This window comes from Dipodomys merriami, unplaced genomic scaffold (genome assembly GCF_024711535.1).
Source record: "Dipodomys merriami isolate MVZ:Mamm:240054 unplaced genomic scaffold, mDipMer1.0.p SCAF_89, whole genome shotgun sequence".
In the NCBI taxonomy this organism is placed as follows: Eukaryota; Metazoa; Chordata; class Mammalia; order Rodentia; family Heteromyidae; genus Dipodomys; species Dipodomys merriami.
The window spans coordinates 3,767,501-3,786,378 of record NW_027206501.1 but is presented as its reverse complement, the minus strand read 5'-3'; the positions used below and the strand labels follow the sequence as shown (position 1 = coordinate 3,786,378).

At 38.6% G+C, this 18,878-nt stretch overlaps 1 protein-coding gene across 1 annotated transcript in view; it reads left to right on the top strand.

Annotated features, from left to right (window-relative positions):
- Nucleotides 1-18,878, top strand: part of LOC138820461 (regulating synaptic membrane exocytosis protein 1-like) — a 294,074-nt gene that overhangs the window by 135,112 nt on the left and 140,084 nt on the right. The window contains exons 3-4 of the mRNA XM_070012142.1: nt 2,092-2,305; nt 7,282-7,293. Coding sequence (XP_069868243.1) covers nt 2,092-2,305; nt 7,282-7,293 — 226 coding nt within the window. The remainder of the gene's footprint in view (nt 1-2,091; nt 2,306-7,281; nt 7,294-18,878) is intronic.

The following is an 18,878-nucleotide window of genomic DNA, read 5'->3' as shown; positions in this document are numbered from 1 at the left end:
CTGCAGTCTTTGTATTCTTAGAGCTTATTTCTGTTTCCTTACAGGAAATATTACTTTGCTCTAATTCTTCAGTAATTATTTCACTTAATATAATCTATAAGGTTTTCAGTGCTGTTTTATATGATCACATTTGTTTTGTGTGCTAAGTACTGGGACTTGAACTCAAGGCCTTTGTGCTGGCCCTTAGTTTTTTGCTCAAAACTATCATTCTACCACTTGAGCCACAGCTCCCCTTTTGTCTTTTCAGATTAATTGGAAACAAGAATCACACAGTCTTTTCTGCTCAGCTCAGCTGTCAGCCTCCTGAGTAGCTAGGATTACAGGCTTCAGCCACTGGTGCCCAGTTAAATATTTAATGTATCAAACATGTTCTTGAATTCATTAAACAAAATGTTGCTTACATATATTATTCTATGAAATGAAATTAGCTGGCCTTTAAATTGAGACTAGTTTCAGATATTAATTTTATGTTTTGTGGTAATACATGTGTTTGCTTTACTTAAGAGAATTAAATAAGAAAAGATTCAATTGGCAAAGCAGAAAGTAATGAATAGAATCCTTCTCAAGAGCTGTTAGATGTTACAAGTAAAATTACAATGAAATCTCAAGGCTTACTTGATTCTGTGTCTAAGGAATCCAGTTGCCTACAGTAACCTCAGATGTAGTTGCATCAAGCTACCTGACTGGATTAATGGTGGCATCTGTGTATCCTGTGTTTAGCAGATACTCCAACCCAGCCAACTAGCTCTGATGCACAGGTGAATTTGATCAGACATTTCTTATGGGATTTCCTGGACAAAGAGCCAGGCTTAGTTTAGGACAAAGTTCCCAGCTCTCATGTGCCAAAGGAAGCCATCCTTCCCCCGAAGAATTCTTTAGGTGCTCTAGTGTTTTATTGAGAACAGCAGAGAGGGCAAAATTTGAACCTTATAAAATAAGAATATTGTTCTGGGAAACAACTTGTATCAATAACTTTGGTAGTCCCTCATCCAAAAGAAGACAGTTAGCTAGCAATGTAGTTTGAATCAGTATTTTTCGAAGTATACATCATGTTCCAAAGAGAGGTTATGGAGTTAACTTTTTTGAATTTTATTTGGTATCAACATTTAAAAATTAATCAGATAGAAACTACCAGAGGGAACCACACAGTGTAAGGCTAAACACATTGTTCCGTTTTAGTGAACACAAAGGTCTAACTTAATGTGATGAATTTATAGTTAAAATACTTTCAAAGCATCTGACTGAAAGAAATGAGAAAGCCAGCAAGAGGCACAAGAATTCCACTGCTAACACAGGAAAGTTCCTGTGCACATACCATCCACACTTAGTGGTGAGCAGTTAGTGGAAAACATGCTAATTACATTTATTTCTTTCTCTTTTTTGTTGTTTTGTTTTTTGTTTTTGTTGGCCGTGGGGCCTGAACTCTGGCCCTAGATGCTGTCCCTCAGCTCTTCAAGCTCAAGGCTAGCGCTCTACCACTTGAGCCACAGCACCACTTCCGGCTTTCTGTGGTACTGAGGAATAGAACCCAGGGCCTCATGCATGCAAGGCAAGCACTCTACCACTGAGCCACCTTCCCAGCCCCATTAATTACAGTTCTTACTTTTGTAGGTTAGTTAGGAAAAGAGCTTCTTATGTTTTCTTTTTCACTCAAATACCTCTTCTTGCATTTTTGTCTCTAAAAAAGTTGCTATTTTCAGGGGAGGAATCCAGAGGTGTAACACCTCTGAACAGGTAATGGCACTGTTTATCAAAATGAATACCAGGAAGGTTGTTGTTTTTTCTGGGGGGGGGATACACAATGGAGGGAAGATGAGCAAATGCAGTCGTTATTAGACTCAATGTTCATTGTATAAAAATGGATCTGCTTTCCTCTGAGGGTAAGGATGGGAGAGGGAAATGCAGAGAAAGGTGGAAACGGTGGCATTGACAGGGGCTTTGTATTCATAACCTCACTCCGGGAATGGTAACCTCTTTGCACCACCATTTAATAATAAAATTCTAAAAATTAAAAAAAAAAAGTTGCTCATGTCTTTTTCCTGCCATGATTTATTTAGTTTCCTACCTCTTTGTTTTTCTCTCTCTACCCAGGAGATTGCACCAACAGTTTGAAAGTTATAAAGAACAAGTGAGAAAAATAGGAGAAGAAGCCAGGCGTTACCAGGGCGAGCACAAGGATGACGCGCCCACGTGTGGCATCTGCCACAAAACCAAGTTCGCCGACGGGTGTGGACACCTCTGCTCTTACTGCCGGACCAAGTTCTGTGCGCGCTGCGGAGGCCGCGTGTCCCTGCGGTCCAACAGCGTGAGTGTGCACGGGAGCAGGTGCCCCACGCGATGCACGCATTCACACCCGCCCTCCGTGCGCTCGTGTGCTCGGAAGGTGGAATAAGGATGACTAGGGTTCTTCTTTGTGATTATGAAGGTGATGCACGGAGCATGAATGTAGTTCTTACAAAGTTCTTTGCCAGCCGGGCGCTGGTGGCTCACGCCTGGCATCCCAGCTACTCAGGAGGCTGCGATCTGAGGATCGCGGTTCAAAGCCAGCCCGCGCTGAAAAGTCCCCGTGAGTCTCTTGTCTCCACCAGAAAACCAGAAGTGGTTCTGTGGCTCAAAGTGATAGAGAGCTAGTTTTCAGCAAAAGAGCCCAGGGACAGAGCTCAGCCCCTGAGTTCAAGCTCCAGGACTGACACACCAAAAAGATAACTTGCCACACAGGTGCAGCATAATAAATGACCCTTGTTCCATCAACATCAGATTACCTTGATGTTGTTATTTGTTTGCTTGTTGTCCTAATACCAGGGATTGAGCTCAGATCTGTACACTGTCAGCCTTTTCCCCTCATTTCACGATTGATACACCACCGCATGAGCCTCTAGAATGATGTTTCACTGACTCTTTTGCCCAGGCTGGCTTTGAATCTTGATCCTCAGATAGCAGCCTCAGGAGTAGCTAGGATTACTGGTGTGAACCACCAGTGCCCAGCTATAAATATGTTTCTGAAGAATATGAAATGTAAATTTAGTATCATTATATATTAGAAACAATTAGAAAGTTATTTTAAAAAATCAGTTCTTGTAACGTTACACTTTTAGTTGGTTAAGTTGATAAGATCAATTCTTGTTAACCACTTTTAGTTCATGCAACAGTAGTTTCCAGAATGAATTAATGTGAAATGTAAGGTACTATGTATGTCATTAAACTTAACACAAAATAATATATTAAGCAACAGTTAAAGTCCATGATGATTTCAAAATTAAAATCGCTGACACATTAAAGTAATATAGTGCCACATTCATCTTACGGGAGTTTTTTTTAGCTATTTAAGAAACAAAAAAAATACACCTTTTACGCCAGGTGCCGGTGGATCACACCTGTAATCACCAGGCCCAGAGTTCAAGTCTCATGACTGATAAAACAAAAACAAAAACACACCTTTTACTTTTATTTTTTGAGATGTGCAGTTCTATGTATTAGATATATAGATATATACTGCCTTTATTTGACTTAAACTCTATTCTCTTGTTGGGCCAGCACAAAATTTTGACACTTTAAAATGCTAGCCAATAGTTTTTTGTTTGTGTGTTATTTCTGTTGCCAGCCCTGAAATTTGATCTCAGGACCTGGTCTCTGCTCCTGAACTCCTTTTGCTGAGTACCAGCAATTGAGTCACAGCTCTACCTATGGCTTTTTAAATTTTTTGGTAGTTTATTGGAGATAAGATGTCTTATAAACTTTCCTATCCAGGTTGACTTCAAACTGTGATCTTCAGATATTAGCCTTCTGAGTAGCTAAGTTTACAGATGTAAGCCGCTGGCTTCTGGACCAATTCTAATGAACACTTAGTTTAGAAGACATTGGATGTTATAGTTTGTCATATTCCATATTCCAACTAGTATAATAGAACCATTTCTACTTCTGGATGAGTTTTCTTTTAGTTGGATCTGCATATAATAAATCAGTTACGACAATGAGAAGTACAAGTTGTCATGTCCAAAACGAGCTTTACAACGTCGGTGCGGGGGGAGGGGGGAAGGGGGGGGAAGGAGAAGGATTGGGATTGGGGGGGAGGGGGGAAGGGGGGGGAAGGAGAAGGATTGGGATTGGGGGGGAGGGGGGAGGCTGGGAAGGGATGTGAAGGGTAAACCAAAGGAGGAGGGTGCAATGCTTGGTAAGAAATGTACGCATTATCCTGCCCATGTAATTGTAACCCCTCTGTACAGTATGTTCACAAATAAAATTAAATTAAATTAAAAAAAGAGCAAATGAAAGTAAATACATAATACTAATTATTAATATTGGATAGTGTATTTTAGGACCATCATAAAGTTTTTATTGAAAACAACTTACAAAGACTGAAAAAATTTTTAAAAATTACTTGTGCTAAACTTTATTAAAAAATTAATTCATTATTAAAACTTCCCATAATGAAAATCTCTAACTAAAATGTACTGAAGAATTGATTTCTGTTAAACATTTAAGAGCAGCTTACAGTCTCAAATTCTTAAACAAAGACAAATGTGTTTGATGAAGGCAGTTAAATCCAAAAGCTGTTATCTGAAAAGCAATTGGAATAAAGGAAGAAGAGTGAAGGAGGAAGAAAAGGAGGGGAAAAGAGAGGAATGAAAGGCACACAAATTACTGACTAAAATCTCTCATGAACACTGACTCAAAACTACAAAAATATTGGCAATATGGATTCACAGATATATCAGAAAGTGATTACATCCATTCTTTTCCCTAGTACCACAATTTAGGTTATTAATTAATGTAATTCATTAGAGACTAAGAGAAAAACATAATTAAATAAACTCAGATCAGGTTTGCTACATTTAACATATGTTTTGAAGAATCTTCTTAAGAAAATAGAGATAGAAAGATAGTGGCCATTATATAATATATTTATTATATACATATGCTAATACATATGTTTTATATAATTGGAGATCTATTAAGTATCTAAATTTTGTAAAGAAATGCAAATATTTATTGATGGAAAAGATTCAAATCTAGAATTTCACAGAAATATTGGAAGTTATGAATAAAAAAAAAATTGAGGCTAGACACTGGTGACTCATGCCTGTAATTCTAGCTACTAAGGAGGCTGAGAGCTGAGGATCACAGTTCAGAGCCAGCCAAAGCAAAAAAGTCCGTGAGACTCTTATCTCCAATAAACCACCAGCAAACCAGAAGTGGTGCTGTGGCTCAAAGTGGTAAAGCGCTAGCCTTGAGCTGAGGGACAGTGTCCAGGCCCAGAATTCAAGCCCCACCACCAAGACTACCACCACCTACAACAAAAAAAACAAAAAGTTGAAAGAGTTTTAGCATGTACTGGTACAAATATAAATATAAAATAAAAATTATTTATATTTATGACAAGTATTATTGGTGCAAGGTTACATGAATAAACCACTGAAACAGAAAACAGTCCAGAAGAATTCTCACACATGAATACATCTCCATAGGCAAAATATAAATGCATAGATTGTAACAAATTGTGTGCCACTGAGTATCCAAAAGATAAAAAAAATGAGGATTTCAGATCTTGAGTTAAGATAGAAAATAAAATATGCAAATTAAAACAACAAAGCAAAGTAAATATAGAGAAAAAACCATATATTTGTAAATTAATGAACAATAATTTTTAATTATCACCATGTAATGTGATACATTGTAACTCAAGACTAATTTTGAAAATTAAACTGTAGGAATATTTGTATATATATATATATATGTTTTGTAAAATAAATTATGTATATGAAATGGCATTGTTTGTAGAGTAAAAGAAAATTATACATTAAAAAAATAAATCAGTTACGATGATCATAGATGAAAAGATTTCTAGTGTTTATTTAAGATTCCTTATATCACCTAATCAGGTATAAAACTTAATGTACAGTTTTGTTTTAAAACAACATGAAACTTTGGCATGTTCTTCATCTTTTTATTATTTGGAAAATGACAGTTTAAATAAACTACCCAGTAGACATGTTACTCTTTGGTATTTTAAGTTTTAAGTGGGATATTCTAAAAAAATCTCCTCCAATGGAATTGAGGCACTGAGTATAATAGACTTGTTTTCTATTTTAAAGTAAGACTGTCATTATTTCTGTTGCTTTTGGAAGATAATTAGCTTTTCTGAACAACAGTTCATTACATTCCTTAGTCGTTATCAAAATAAAAATAATTTAAATTCATGTCTTTATAATATTCATTAGTCTTTTAAGTCCCATGCTTCTTTCAATTTTACTTTTTCCTTTCTCAGAAAAGTTATTTATTATGATTAATGCTCATAGGTTATCCTAAAGCACATCTAACAAGCTTGGATATTAAGATCCTGTCTGGCACATAGAAATGACACCAGATATATGTGTTAATTCTCCTTTTTTTTTTAGTGTTTCTAAATAGATCCTTTGGAATGATGTGAGAGCTTGAGGTGATAATCTAAACACTTAGGAACCTGAAAAGTAAAGGCACACATAGTCTGGTAAGGTGCTGGCAGTGAAGCATAAGGTGTGAATCAGCTGAGTTCCACTGCTACCGAGCGAGGGTCCAGAGTTCCTGGGTTCTCTCAATTCCCACTATAGATCAGAGGCCAGCCTTAGCAATACAGTCAGCAACTGATAAGTGTTGGAATCATCAGGGTCAAACTCAGGTTTTCATAGGCAGATGGTGTTTAAAGGCAATTGATCTAGGAAGCACTTCTCTTTGAAGAGGAGGAAATTGAAGTTCACCCATCCCTGAAACAGCCCAACTTTGGAAAAATATACAGAAACAAAGAAAAAAGGTCCCAACTTGAAATTTCTGTCTTAGGCATAATGATATCACAAGTAAATATTGCTTTTGGAATAATTTATGGCCAAAATACTTCACATATTTTCCCTTCAATGATCTGTTACAAACCTTGCCCATTTTTATATATTTCTAAATTGTGACTTTAATATTATATTGATTGTGGATTAACACCATTTATGTTTTAATAAAATATTTGTTTGCAACACAATAATAAGATACATATGGTAATAAATCAATCCTTTTTTGAGGACTATTATAAAAGTAGATTTATTAGTCCAATTTTTTGTAAACTACAATATTCAAATCTTATATCTACCATATAGTAGGTTGTATGGAATTCCAACGAACACATTTACTGATCAAAATGCTTTGAAGAAAAATAGATATGCTTGTTTTATTGAAATGTATTTATGAATGTATGGCTCATTTTGTTTTCTCTTCTTTTTCTTCTTCCTCTCTCATGCTTCCCTGGATGCTTTCCCAAAGGAGGACAAAGTGGTTAGAATTCATGCTTTCCTTTCTATTATTTGTTACTATATTATATAGATTATATTTTATTTTGAACTTTTATAGTCAATGTTGCAACAAATGCTAATTGCTATTATTTCACAAAGAAATTAATGCCAGGAAGAGCTCACTTCAAATTTTCATGAAAATGAAAATAAAATGAACCTCTCAGAACGTGACAGGATTTCACATTAGTATGTGAAGTCTAGGTAATTTGAGTGCTTGAGGATAGTGAGATTTTAATATATGCACATAATTATGAGCTTATTTGTCTTAGTTCTTTGAGTTTTGATGATGACTCCATTTGCTCTCAGGAACAATAAACCTTTCTCACCACTTATTAGATGCACAGGCAGGCGATTTAAAACTTTATTGCATGTGGGGAATATATTGACTTTGTATAGAGAATGGATCATATTCAAATCAAGAGCTCCAAATGTAGATATTTTCTATAGAATGAGTAGGAGCGTTGTTAGATTGATACATTTTGCCCTTTTCTTTTTCAATTACTTCCTAAGGGAGTGAAAGGTCACTTTTAATTCTTAGTGATTATTACCTTTAACTCTTATCCAATCACAAAGGCTCTTTGTACTTGGGAACTCAGGATCAGAGTAGAGTCTTCATTTAAACTATCCTTTGTGTATTCATTTGATGTAAAACGTAACTTTCTCAAAGCTTATAAATCCCTCAATTTGAATATTTGAGACTGATCATATTACCACTGTGACTTTGTTTGCAATTGTAAAGTTTAAATGATGTACTGCCATGCCTAATTAGCAAACTGAGCATTACATTGAATATTAATCTATATTTTAAGCTTCATATTATAAATTCATCATTTTTTATGGAGAAGAATCAGGTTGAATTGTACATAAGGTAATTTGTTTCCATGAATGTTTTGCCTGTATTCATTATGGTATTTGGGATCTTTAAGGAAAACTAGCTAAATGAAATGATGTATTTCAAAAATACTTAAGCTTCATAAATATCACTTTGAATGAATCTGCAATTGATGTGTTTAATTTCAAATTCATTCAAGAATAAAAGAGTGAGCCAATAATAACCTAGTGCTTCTAAGATGTGGTGGTAAGACTTTAGTTACTCATGTGGGGCCAGTCAGACTCTGCTGTCCCAGTGGAACGCGCAGTGAAAGTGAGTTGTTTGTGTTCACTGTGTCTATTATATTATGACTACGTAATGAGAAATAAGGAGGTTTTGTGGTTCTTGGATGGAAAATAAAGAGGGAAGACTCAAATGAAATCCCTAGTGAATTGTTTTGCATATTGACTATATGTATGTGCTACTTTATTTTAAATATCTTGTCAAACTTTCTTTATGCACTTTTTTTTTTTTGCCCTTGAGGAAATTCAATGAAATGTCTTTCTGGTCCAAAGAAACTGAAACCAGATTTTATCTTGGTCATGTTAAAGAGAATAACAGAGTACTTTTTTTTTAAGTGCTTGATTGTCAGTTCCTTATTCCTCCTTTATCTGAGCTCTTTTAGTATTGGAGATAAATTATAATATACATGAATGGTGTGTGTATCTGTGTGTGTATGTGTGTGTGTACTTATGCTATTGTGGTTGACAAGGAAATATTATAAGGCTGAACTAATGCAACAGTGATATTCACTAGACACCATGTTGGAAATGAACTTTACAACCTGGGATGGGGAGCGCAGTGTTGGGGAGTGGGAGAATGAGGGAGGGGGTAACACTTTTCAAAAAGAAATGTACTCATTTCCTTAATTACGTAATTGTACCTCTCTGTACATCACTATTACAATGATTTTTTTTTAAAGAAGATGAAACAAAATAAAAATATAAAAGCAAGTGAGCCTGTGGCTCAAGCCTATAATCCTAGCTATTCAGAAAGCTGAGATCTAAGGATTTGGCTCAAAGCCAGCCACTCCCCCTGTGTCTACACCCATTCTCACCCCCACCCTCCCAGAAGAAAATTCTTGAGACTCTTCAATTAACCACCTAAAAGTAGGAAGTGGGGGTGTGACCCACCATGGTAGAAGACAAAAGCTCAGAGACAGTGCTCAATCCAAGTCTCAGGACAAGGAAATTAAAAAAAGAAGGGAAGGGATAGGAAGGGAAGGAAAGAGAAGGGGAGGGGAGGGGAGGGGAGGGGAGGGGAGGGGAGGGGAGGGGAGGGGAGGGGAGGGGAGGGGAGGGGAAGGGAAGGGAAGGGAAGGGAAGGAGGGAGGGAGGGAGGGGAGAGGGAGAAAGGGCGGGAGGGAGGAAAGGGAGAAAAGAAATAGGAGGTGAGCAAAACTGTACATGAAATTTCAAAACTATGTTCAAACAAATTCATAGTAACAATTCATAAGAGATATCAATATACACCTAATTTTTTCCTTAGCTCTTAAACTAGGTTTTATTTTTTGTCTTTAAGTTTGTAGAATGACATTAGGAGGGAAAACAGCAGGTGCCATAAATGAGACACATCTGGCAGCTTCAAAGGAAAGTCAAAATATGGAAATCAGGAACAACTAATTAATTTATATTATCTTATTTTTTATTTTCCTTTAATTCAATTCATTTATTTATTTAGCTAGTATCAGGGTGTGAACCCTTTCACTCATGGCTGGTGTTTTACTATTTAAACCTCTCTAGTCCAGCTTTTTTTGTTGTTGATTAATTGGAGATGGAGTCTCATGAACTTTTCTATATGGACTGATGTGGAACTGCAGTCCTCCAGCTTTCAGGCTCCTGAATACTAGGATTACAGATTTGAGCAGGTAGCGCCCAGTTCAGACACAGATGTAAATAATGGAACTGCCTCTGTATGTGGTGTGCAGAGTCCAGATGGCCTGAGCACATTCACTGCGCTCGACTATCGTTCTCAGCTGTTGCAGCATGATAAAATATATCTATTACCTACACTGATGGCTCTTGGGAAAGGAAACAACATGAAATTCGCAGTTAAACAAAGTGGTTTCAAGCCTCTGATCCTCTACTTCCTGGCTGTGGAGGGCATTAGGTTTTCTGCAGCTAGATTTTCTTCTCTGTGAAAGAGGAAACAGCCCCCACCCTAGAGAAAGTGAATAACACAGGTGGGTTTAAGTTCCCTGGCAGCTACTCCAGACATAATAGAGATCCACAGCACTTCCTAGCTACCCCCCAAGCCATAAAAGATACAGTTAAAGAGGGTGAGATATGGAATGAGGCAGAATTTGACACAAATACTGGCTGCATACCTTATAGCTAGAGACTGTAGGCAGAAAAGTAGTTTCAGCAAAGTAGTTTCAGCAACACCTATCTTTCTGGTTCAGTCAAAAGACTATCATAAACACATAGTGTCTTACAAATGTTGGCCCTTCCATAATTAGTAATAGTAGTGATTATATTTGACATTTTCAGAAATTTTTCTTGCAGTTATATATGCATTCATTTATCTATACAGACAAATCTGTTTACATGTAGACATATATATGAATTCATGTATATGTGTGTGTAATGTGTGCAGGGACTTGGTGCTAGCACTCTACCACTTGAGCGACAGCTAGATTTCTGCCTTATTGGTCGTTAATTGGAGATAACAGTCTCACAGTCTTTTTTGGCTGGGCTGGCTTTGAACCATGATCCTCAGATCTCAGCCTCATGACTAGCTAGAATTACAGGCATGAGCTACTGCAGTACATAGAGTTATGTCATTGCAAATAAATATTAGCTTATGTTGATTGGTTTGGGGATGGAAATTTGAGAATTTAATAACATTAGTGTTATAATTATTCAGAAAAATACAGTTAAGTCTCTGAATTTAGAAGCATAAAATAATTAAAACCTGACTTTTCTACTCATGAGATTGTGGTTTAGGATGATCTACTTAACTACACTGAGCAGCAGTTTCTTATTCACAAAGAGGGACACTAGTGTGTACTTTCAGAGTTTGACAAGTGATTACTAACACTTATGATGTACATTATAAATTTTTAAGAATTTATTTGTTTATCTTACACTGATAGTGATCATACTAAATTGGATTGAGTGACTTTTAATAGATATTTTTTAAATTTATTTATTTTTGTGCTAGTCTTGGGGCTTGAACTCAGGGCCTGTTCACTGTACCAGCGCTGTTTTGCTCAATGCTAGTACTCTACCACTTGAGCCACAGCCTCACTTCTGGCTTTTTTCTTTTTGGAAATCACAGTCTCATAGACTCTGATAGTCTCGTAGACTTTCCTCCCCAAGCTGGTTTCAAAATGTAATTCTCCGCTTTCTGTGCAGCTAGAATTACAAGCATGCGCCACCAGCATCTGCTATAATTATATGTTGAAAATGAAAAAGAATACTGGCATAGGCCCTTCTCTCATGAACAACGCACTTAACACGTACACAAACACATAAGTTAATGAATACCAGTAAGGCTTATAGATGATTTAATTAGTTAAATGGGAGGGAGGAACATTTCAGAGCTAGATATGGTGACAGCTCCTGTCTGTAATCCTAGCCACTCTGGAGGCTAGACTATTTAGTGGGTCACTGTTTGCGGCAACCTGGGCAGAAATGATCACTAGGCTCCATCCCCAAAAATAACTGTGGAAATTCAGAGCTGAAGGAGGTGTTGTTCAGGTGGTAGAGAGCCAACATAGGAACCAAAAAGAGAGAAAAAAGTCTGGGGTGATCTGGGGAGCTTTCCAGAATGTGACCTTTGGTTTGAGGTTGTAATAATTCATGGAAAAAAATAATGAAGAGAATGGATTAAAATACTCTGCACCACAAATACCCAAACACCTGTCACCTACAAAAAATTCTTTAAACACACATGGTATACACACAATAGAACTAAGTATAAAAAGGTGTCATTATCAGAACAATTTGTAGATGCTCCTAAAAAATGCTTAGTTGACTATTGAATCAAACCATCCCGTCAGCCCCAAACACAAACAATAGGAAATTAAAACAAAGCTAAGAGTCAGCTGCTTATCAGACAGTGATGGTCAGTGTAAATATGAAAAATAGGAAGGAGTCCCGATTTAATAATGTCAGGATCACCTGACTTCCCTCACCTGCAAGCACTGCTCACCTGTATGAGTACTTGAAGGAGGCCCGCAGCATCCCCTTTTACCCCCACGACTAAAGCTGATGATCTAACACTCCAGAACTGTGGTCACTGCAGGAAGATGCTCAGTGTGCTGACATGACAGGAGAGGGAACTGGGCAACTGGAAATCACCTGACATAAACTGGAAAAGGAAAGAAGTAACACAGCTACTCAAGTGAGAAGTCACTAGAGCATTGCATCATTGGAGAATAGCCAGTTTTATTTTGATAACTAAAAACCTGAGAGAAGTTTTTGGTAAGAGTGGTGATCATTGCCATTCATGTTTTACATTTGTTTTATGCACAAGTCATGCAAACGATGCAGTTAATGAATACCTTCACCCATGTATACCAAACCCATAGGCATCTCTGCTTATTAGACAACAGGGACGTGGAAAAATTAACCCTATGCCCTAAATATTGGCAGAAATATCTTTTTTTCTTTTTCTTTTTTGGCCAGTTTTGGGACTTGAACTCAGTCCCTGGACACTATCCCTAAGCTTCTTTTGCTCAAGGCTAGCACACTACCATTTGAGCCACATGCAACTACCCGCTTTTTCTATGTATGTGATACAGAGGGATCGAACCCAGAGCTTCATGAATGCTAGGCAAGCACTCTACCACTAAGCCACTTTCCCAGTCCAGAAATATCTTTTAGAGAGATTTGCATACCTTAAATAAAACCAGTGTACTAGAGAAAGGAACAACGAGAGACTATAGAGGAATTAAGAATTGAAATGTGTATACAAAATTTGTTTTTAAAAGTCAGTAAAACTGATGAACAACCCCACTCTGGTATCTCATACCTGTAATCCTAGCCACTCCAGAGGCTGAGATCTGAGGATCACAGTTCAACTCAAATAAAATCCAGGAGACTCATATTTCTGACTAATCAGCAAAAAAGCCAGTACTGGAGGGAGGACCATGAATTCAAGCTCCAATACAGGACAAAAATAAATAAGTAGGGCAGTGATCATTAAAACAGATGATGTTTTCTCTGGATGATAAGAAGAGAGATGTTGTATCAGAAGTCATAGACCTTTAACTCAGGAGTTGAATTCCAATTAATCAAAGTTTCAGAAGATGGGAAAAGAGCAAATGAAGGACACAAATACAAAAAGAAGAAAGCAATCCAAATTATTCAACAAAAATTATTGAAAAAAGAGCTAGACAAACACTGATTAAATGTTGGAACTTCAGATATAAACAAAAGAATCATAAAAGGATTCAGGGGAAAAAATGTAAAATTTACATATAAGAAATGAAAACCAGAATGGCTCAAGAGATAGAGTGTCTGTGTAACAAGATAGAAAAGAGAAGATGAGAAAAGAAAAGAGGAAAAGGAAAAGGAACTGCCAGTGCCAGGAGCTCCCACCTGTAATCCTGACTAATCAGGAGGCTGAGATCTAGAGGGTCAGGTCTCAAGGCCAGCTCAGGCTACAAGCTTACTAACCTTCTACTCCAAAATAATCAGCAAAATCTGGCTGGAGGCATGGATCCAATGGTAGAACATTAATCTCATAAACACAGAGCTTGAGTACAAACCCAAGTGCCATAAAAACCTAAAATAAAAAAGAATTAATTGAGTGATAACATCACTGTTCTGAATCTAGAGTTCTGTTTCAAAATGAGCACAAAATAAAGCGCATATATATATATATATATATATATATATATATATATATATATATATATATATATATATATATATATATATATATATATATATATATATATATATGTTTTACGTTTCCTACATTTCATTTGGGCCAAGGTTTGCTGCAACAAAATGACCAGGTAGCATTAATGAAGAATGTAAGAGTGATATAATATCTAACACCACAATTCAGGATTTCAGACAAAGTAGAAACTTATATGATCTAATCAGTAGATATTTGAAATACATTCAATGACATCAACAACCATTTATAATAACACCATGAAAGGTAGAAATACAATCCAGCCATGTAAGCAGGAATAAGAATATTTACCCCAAAGTATGAAACAAATACATATCTATATCTAAATGCCTCTATCTATCTATCTTTCTATCTATCTAACTATCTATTTACCTATCTATCTTGTATGATGGCTTATAACTATAATCACACCTACACCAAAGGCAGAGGTCAAAGGAAAACAGTAGCCAGCTCTGGGAAAGTTAATGCATGGCCTCATTTGGAAAAGAAATTCTTATCCAAAGGACTAGTAAACAGGTAGTGCACATGCCTAGAAGCTTCTCTGTGTTTAATCAGGTCATGACCATTCTCCCCCACACTAATGGTCCCTCTATTACAATCACACAAACAATAAATAATAAAAATAAATTCATTTTAGAATATTTAATCTGCCCAACAATATTCCTCCTGCCCATGTGTAATTAATTCTCATTCCTACTCCCAGCTCCAGGCAACTTCAAATCATTCTTTTTATAAACTTGTCTCCTCTGGACTTCTCAAATAATATATAAATAACAATAAACAATGTGAGGGGGGATTTTCCTCCCACCTGACGTCCTCCGACGTCGCCTCCCCCTCCCGCGGCCCGCGCGACCTGGGCCTGGGCTTCCCTGGGTCGGCGCGGCACCTCTGGCTTGGGGAGCGGAAGCCGCTGCCGGTGCCCCGAGCTGGTGGGGGTCGGCCGGCAGCGCGGTCTCAGAGTCTCAATGCTTCCTTCAACACCAAGCGGAGTCGAGCGAGGAGTAAATGAGAGCGGAATGCGGCGGCGCGCTGGCGGAAGGAACTCATGGCTCCCGGCCGGCGCGTTCCCCGACCCCCACCCCACCCACCAGGTGACCCCGGAAGCACTACTTTCCGTTGGCGGCGGCGGCGCGTGGCTGCCCCGCGCCTCGCGGGCTTCACGTGCGGCCTCCGCTGCTCCCGCCTTTCCGTTTCCGCTCCCCCCACTTCCGGTTGGGGGCGGGCCTCACGTGTTCAGGCCTGGCGTCAACCTGACCTGAGGCCTTGCCGCCTGCAGCCATGATTACCAAGCCCGAGGCTTCCCGTAGGCCTCAAAGCGATCGACACCCCCCCCCTCCACCACCAGTACCCAGATGCGACTCTTCGGTCCATGACCCCGAGCTCGACTTACGGGCACTCAGACCACCAGGTGGTGGAAAACATGGGGGAGGACGGGAAGAGGGGGGTGGTTCAGGGGAGGACCGAGCATCTCAGCTAGAATCCTGGCCCAGGTGAAGCCCGTGGGGGTTCCCGCACTGGGACTGGGACTCCCGCAGATCCCGGGCTTAACGATGGTGTGGTTGACAGTGGGCGTGGGGGATCATCTGCGGGTATTTCTGCAAAGTGACTCCCTCCTCCCAAAAGAAAAGAGTCTGGGAACCATATTTCAGTGCACCTTAATTTCCAAGATAAACAGGAGCCGCGGGGCCATGTTAAGATGAGTGACAACTCAGGAGATAACTGCTGGGAAAAGTGTCTTCGTGGTCTTCTTAACTTACAGGCCCCGCTTGAACTGAACTCTCTTAACATGTTGGGACTTTTCTAGATGGTTAACTCTTAGTAACTTTTGCACACTTTCTGAAAAAAAAAGTATATTAAAGATTAGCTGTATTTGAGGACACCCCAAATTCATACCCAGAGAGATGAGACTCCTGCTATTTACTCCTCCTCCTCACTTCCTTTCTTTCCTTATTTTCTTGTCAGTTAATGGGGCTGTAATGACCTCATAGCCCCCCCCCCCATAAGCAATAGCTTAAGCTTGAGTGGCGGTTTGAAACCATTGGTGGGGGAAGGGCGCAGCCTTTCTGGGTACAGGGGGGAGTAGGAGAAAGCCCACAATCCTGAGGAGAGGTGAAGGAGAGGTTAGCCGAAAACATTTGGGACAGTCTAGAGGGAGGAGAGGAATCCAGAGGACACCTGGACTCCTGAGGAGAGGAGAGGTTAGAGGAAGGTTAGGGGGAAACCTTGAGTACGGAGAGTAGTAGGAGTGGAGGGAGGGACGGCAGGGGGGGAAAGCTTGCCAGAGCAGGGCAGGGCTGTGGAGGACAGGCCTATTGGGAGGCCACTTAGGACCTTCCTCTAAAGAGGCCAGTGGAGAGGTGCCTCCCAGATGAGAGCAGAGGAGGACTGAGGAGAGTGGAGAGGCCTGCAGAGGAGGTGGAAGGGCAGAAAGGGAAAAGCCTTCCCCTTTGGAGGTCAGAGGTTTGGTGGTTTGCAGACCAACTAATAAAGCAGGGAGGGGTCGATCAGGACTGCCTATTGGAGGCTTGGAGGTTTGGTGGTTAAGGCTGCTCTTGATTCTGGATATCTAGCCCAGGACAAAGTCTCAAGTCCCTTTTCTGGTGTAAAAAATAAAATAAAATAAACTGTCATGTGTGTGAATAGGCTCATTGTAAGATGGGTAAATATGTCATCAGGTTCAATGTACATATGTGAAAATGGAACCAGGTAATCTGAGGTGGGTTTGGGAGAGATGAGAAGAGAATGATTAGGAGACAATGTACTCATAAATTAATATGTTAAAAACACTTTGTACAACTATTTAAAAATATTAATGGCTTTTTTTAACAAGGAGAGAGTGGGGAGCAACATGTGCATGCTGGTGGGGTGAAAATCAGAGAACTAAATGATCCCCAAACAGTTATGTAAGTTGTCTTTTATGTGTGTGCTGGTCCTGGGGCTTGAACCTAGGCACTGTCCCTAAGAATTTTTTGCTTAAGGCTAGTTCTCTCTCACTTAATCCACAGCTCTACCAGTTAATTAGTTAGGGGTTTTAGGGACTGCCCTGCCCAAGCTGGCTTTGAACCATTATCCGTAAATCTCAGCCTCCAGAGTTGCTAGGATTACAGTGGCACGAGCCATCGGCATCCAGTATATATATTGTCTTTTTAAAAACAGTACAACTAAATATATAAGCAAGAAATTTACACAAAATAAACTCCAAATAGCAAAAAAAGCGCATTGAGAAAATTCTATTAAAATGAGCAATGAAGCCAGGCACCAGTGGCTCACACCTGTAATCTTAGCTACTCAGGAGGCTGAGATCTGAGGATCATCATTCAAAGCCAGACTAGGCTGAAAAGTCCCCAGGAAACATCTACAGTAACCACCAGGAAACAGGAAATGGCACTGAGCCTCAAAGTGATAGAGTGCTAGCCTTGTGCAGAAAAAGCTCAGGAACAGCATCCAGGCCCTAAGTTCAAACCCACAACCAATAAAAAATAAATAAAATTTAAAAAGCAATGAAACATCCTTTTTACTATCTGATGGGGAACAACTGAAGTATATAGTATTCTCAGAGATTTAAGGTTTGGCCATGTTCATACCTTATAGTGTGCATTTATCAGGACAGCTTTTTTTTGGGGGGGGGGGTTGCTCATGTGTGTTTGTATGTATGTGCTGGTACTGAGGCATGAACTCGGTCCTGGGAAATGTTCCTTAGATTTTTCACTCAATGCTGGAGTTCTACCATGGAAATGAGCCACAACTCCACTTCCAGATTTTTTTTGCTGGCTACTTGGAGATAAGAATCTCAGACACTTTTCTGTCTAGGCTGGCTTTGAACTGTGATCCTCAGATCTCAGCCTCCTGAGTAGCTAGGGTTGTAGACATGAGTCACCAGAGCCCAGCCAGTACAATAATTTGTGTAAGAGACTTTATCACTGTTTATGAACACTTAAAATGATTTCATCATTGAAAACACTATGGATATGTTTCTGACTTCTCAGGAAATGTCCTAGAAGTCCTATAAGTAGAACTTCCTTATAGTTAAATATAAACTCATATATACATGTTAAGCATGTTTGGCATCTGATTCTATGATAACAAGATGTAATGTTGGGCGGATACATATGAAGAGGCTCCAAACTTTAACAAGACCCTTAAGGTCCTAAAAGACCTACTGTTATTTCTACTATTCCATAATGTGAATGTTCTTTATTCTTTTGGACATCTAATTTATGACTCAGTACCACTATGGTAGTTCAGGAAACTATCTATAATCTTTTGGTAGTCCTGATCTTGAATTTAAAGCCTTATACTTGCAGTTGATGTTTTTGATTATGACTAGTGCTCTATCACCTGAGCTACATTTTCATTTCCAGCTTTTTGATGATTAATTGCAAATAAGAGTCTCATAGTTTTGTTTGCCTGGGCTGGCTCCAAGCTGAGATACTCACATTTCAAGTTTCTTAATAGCTAGGATTAAATGTGTGAGCCTCTGACACTTGGCTTAGAAAACTATTTTAATCAGAGATAAGATACTATTTTACTATGTCAGTTAAATTAATTTTAAAGACATTGAAATACTGATTTTAAAGCAAACACTTGAACTTACCACCTTTTTCAATTTTTTCTTCCCTTTACAATTTATTACCTTAAAATTGAAAACTGCCACCCAGAAACACTGTTATCCAAATACACATGAACTTCTATCTGCCTATAAGTAATACAAATTAAAAGTGAGGGATTATCTGGTTATCACAGTTAGAGACAAAATATTCTGTAAAGATACAGACTCCTTCTAAGGTCTTTCAGCATGTTTAGATATATTTCTTTAAATACTTTAA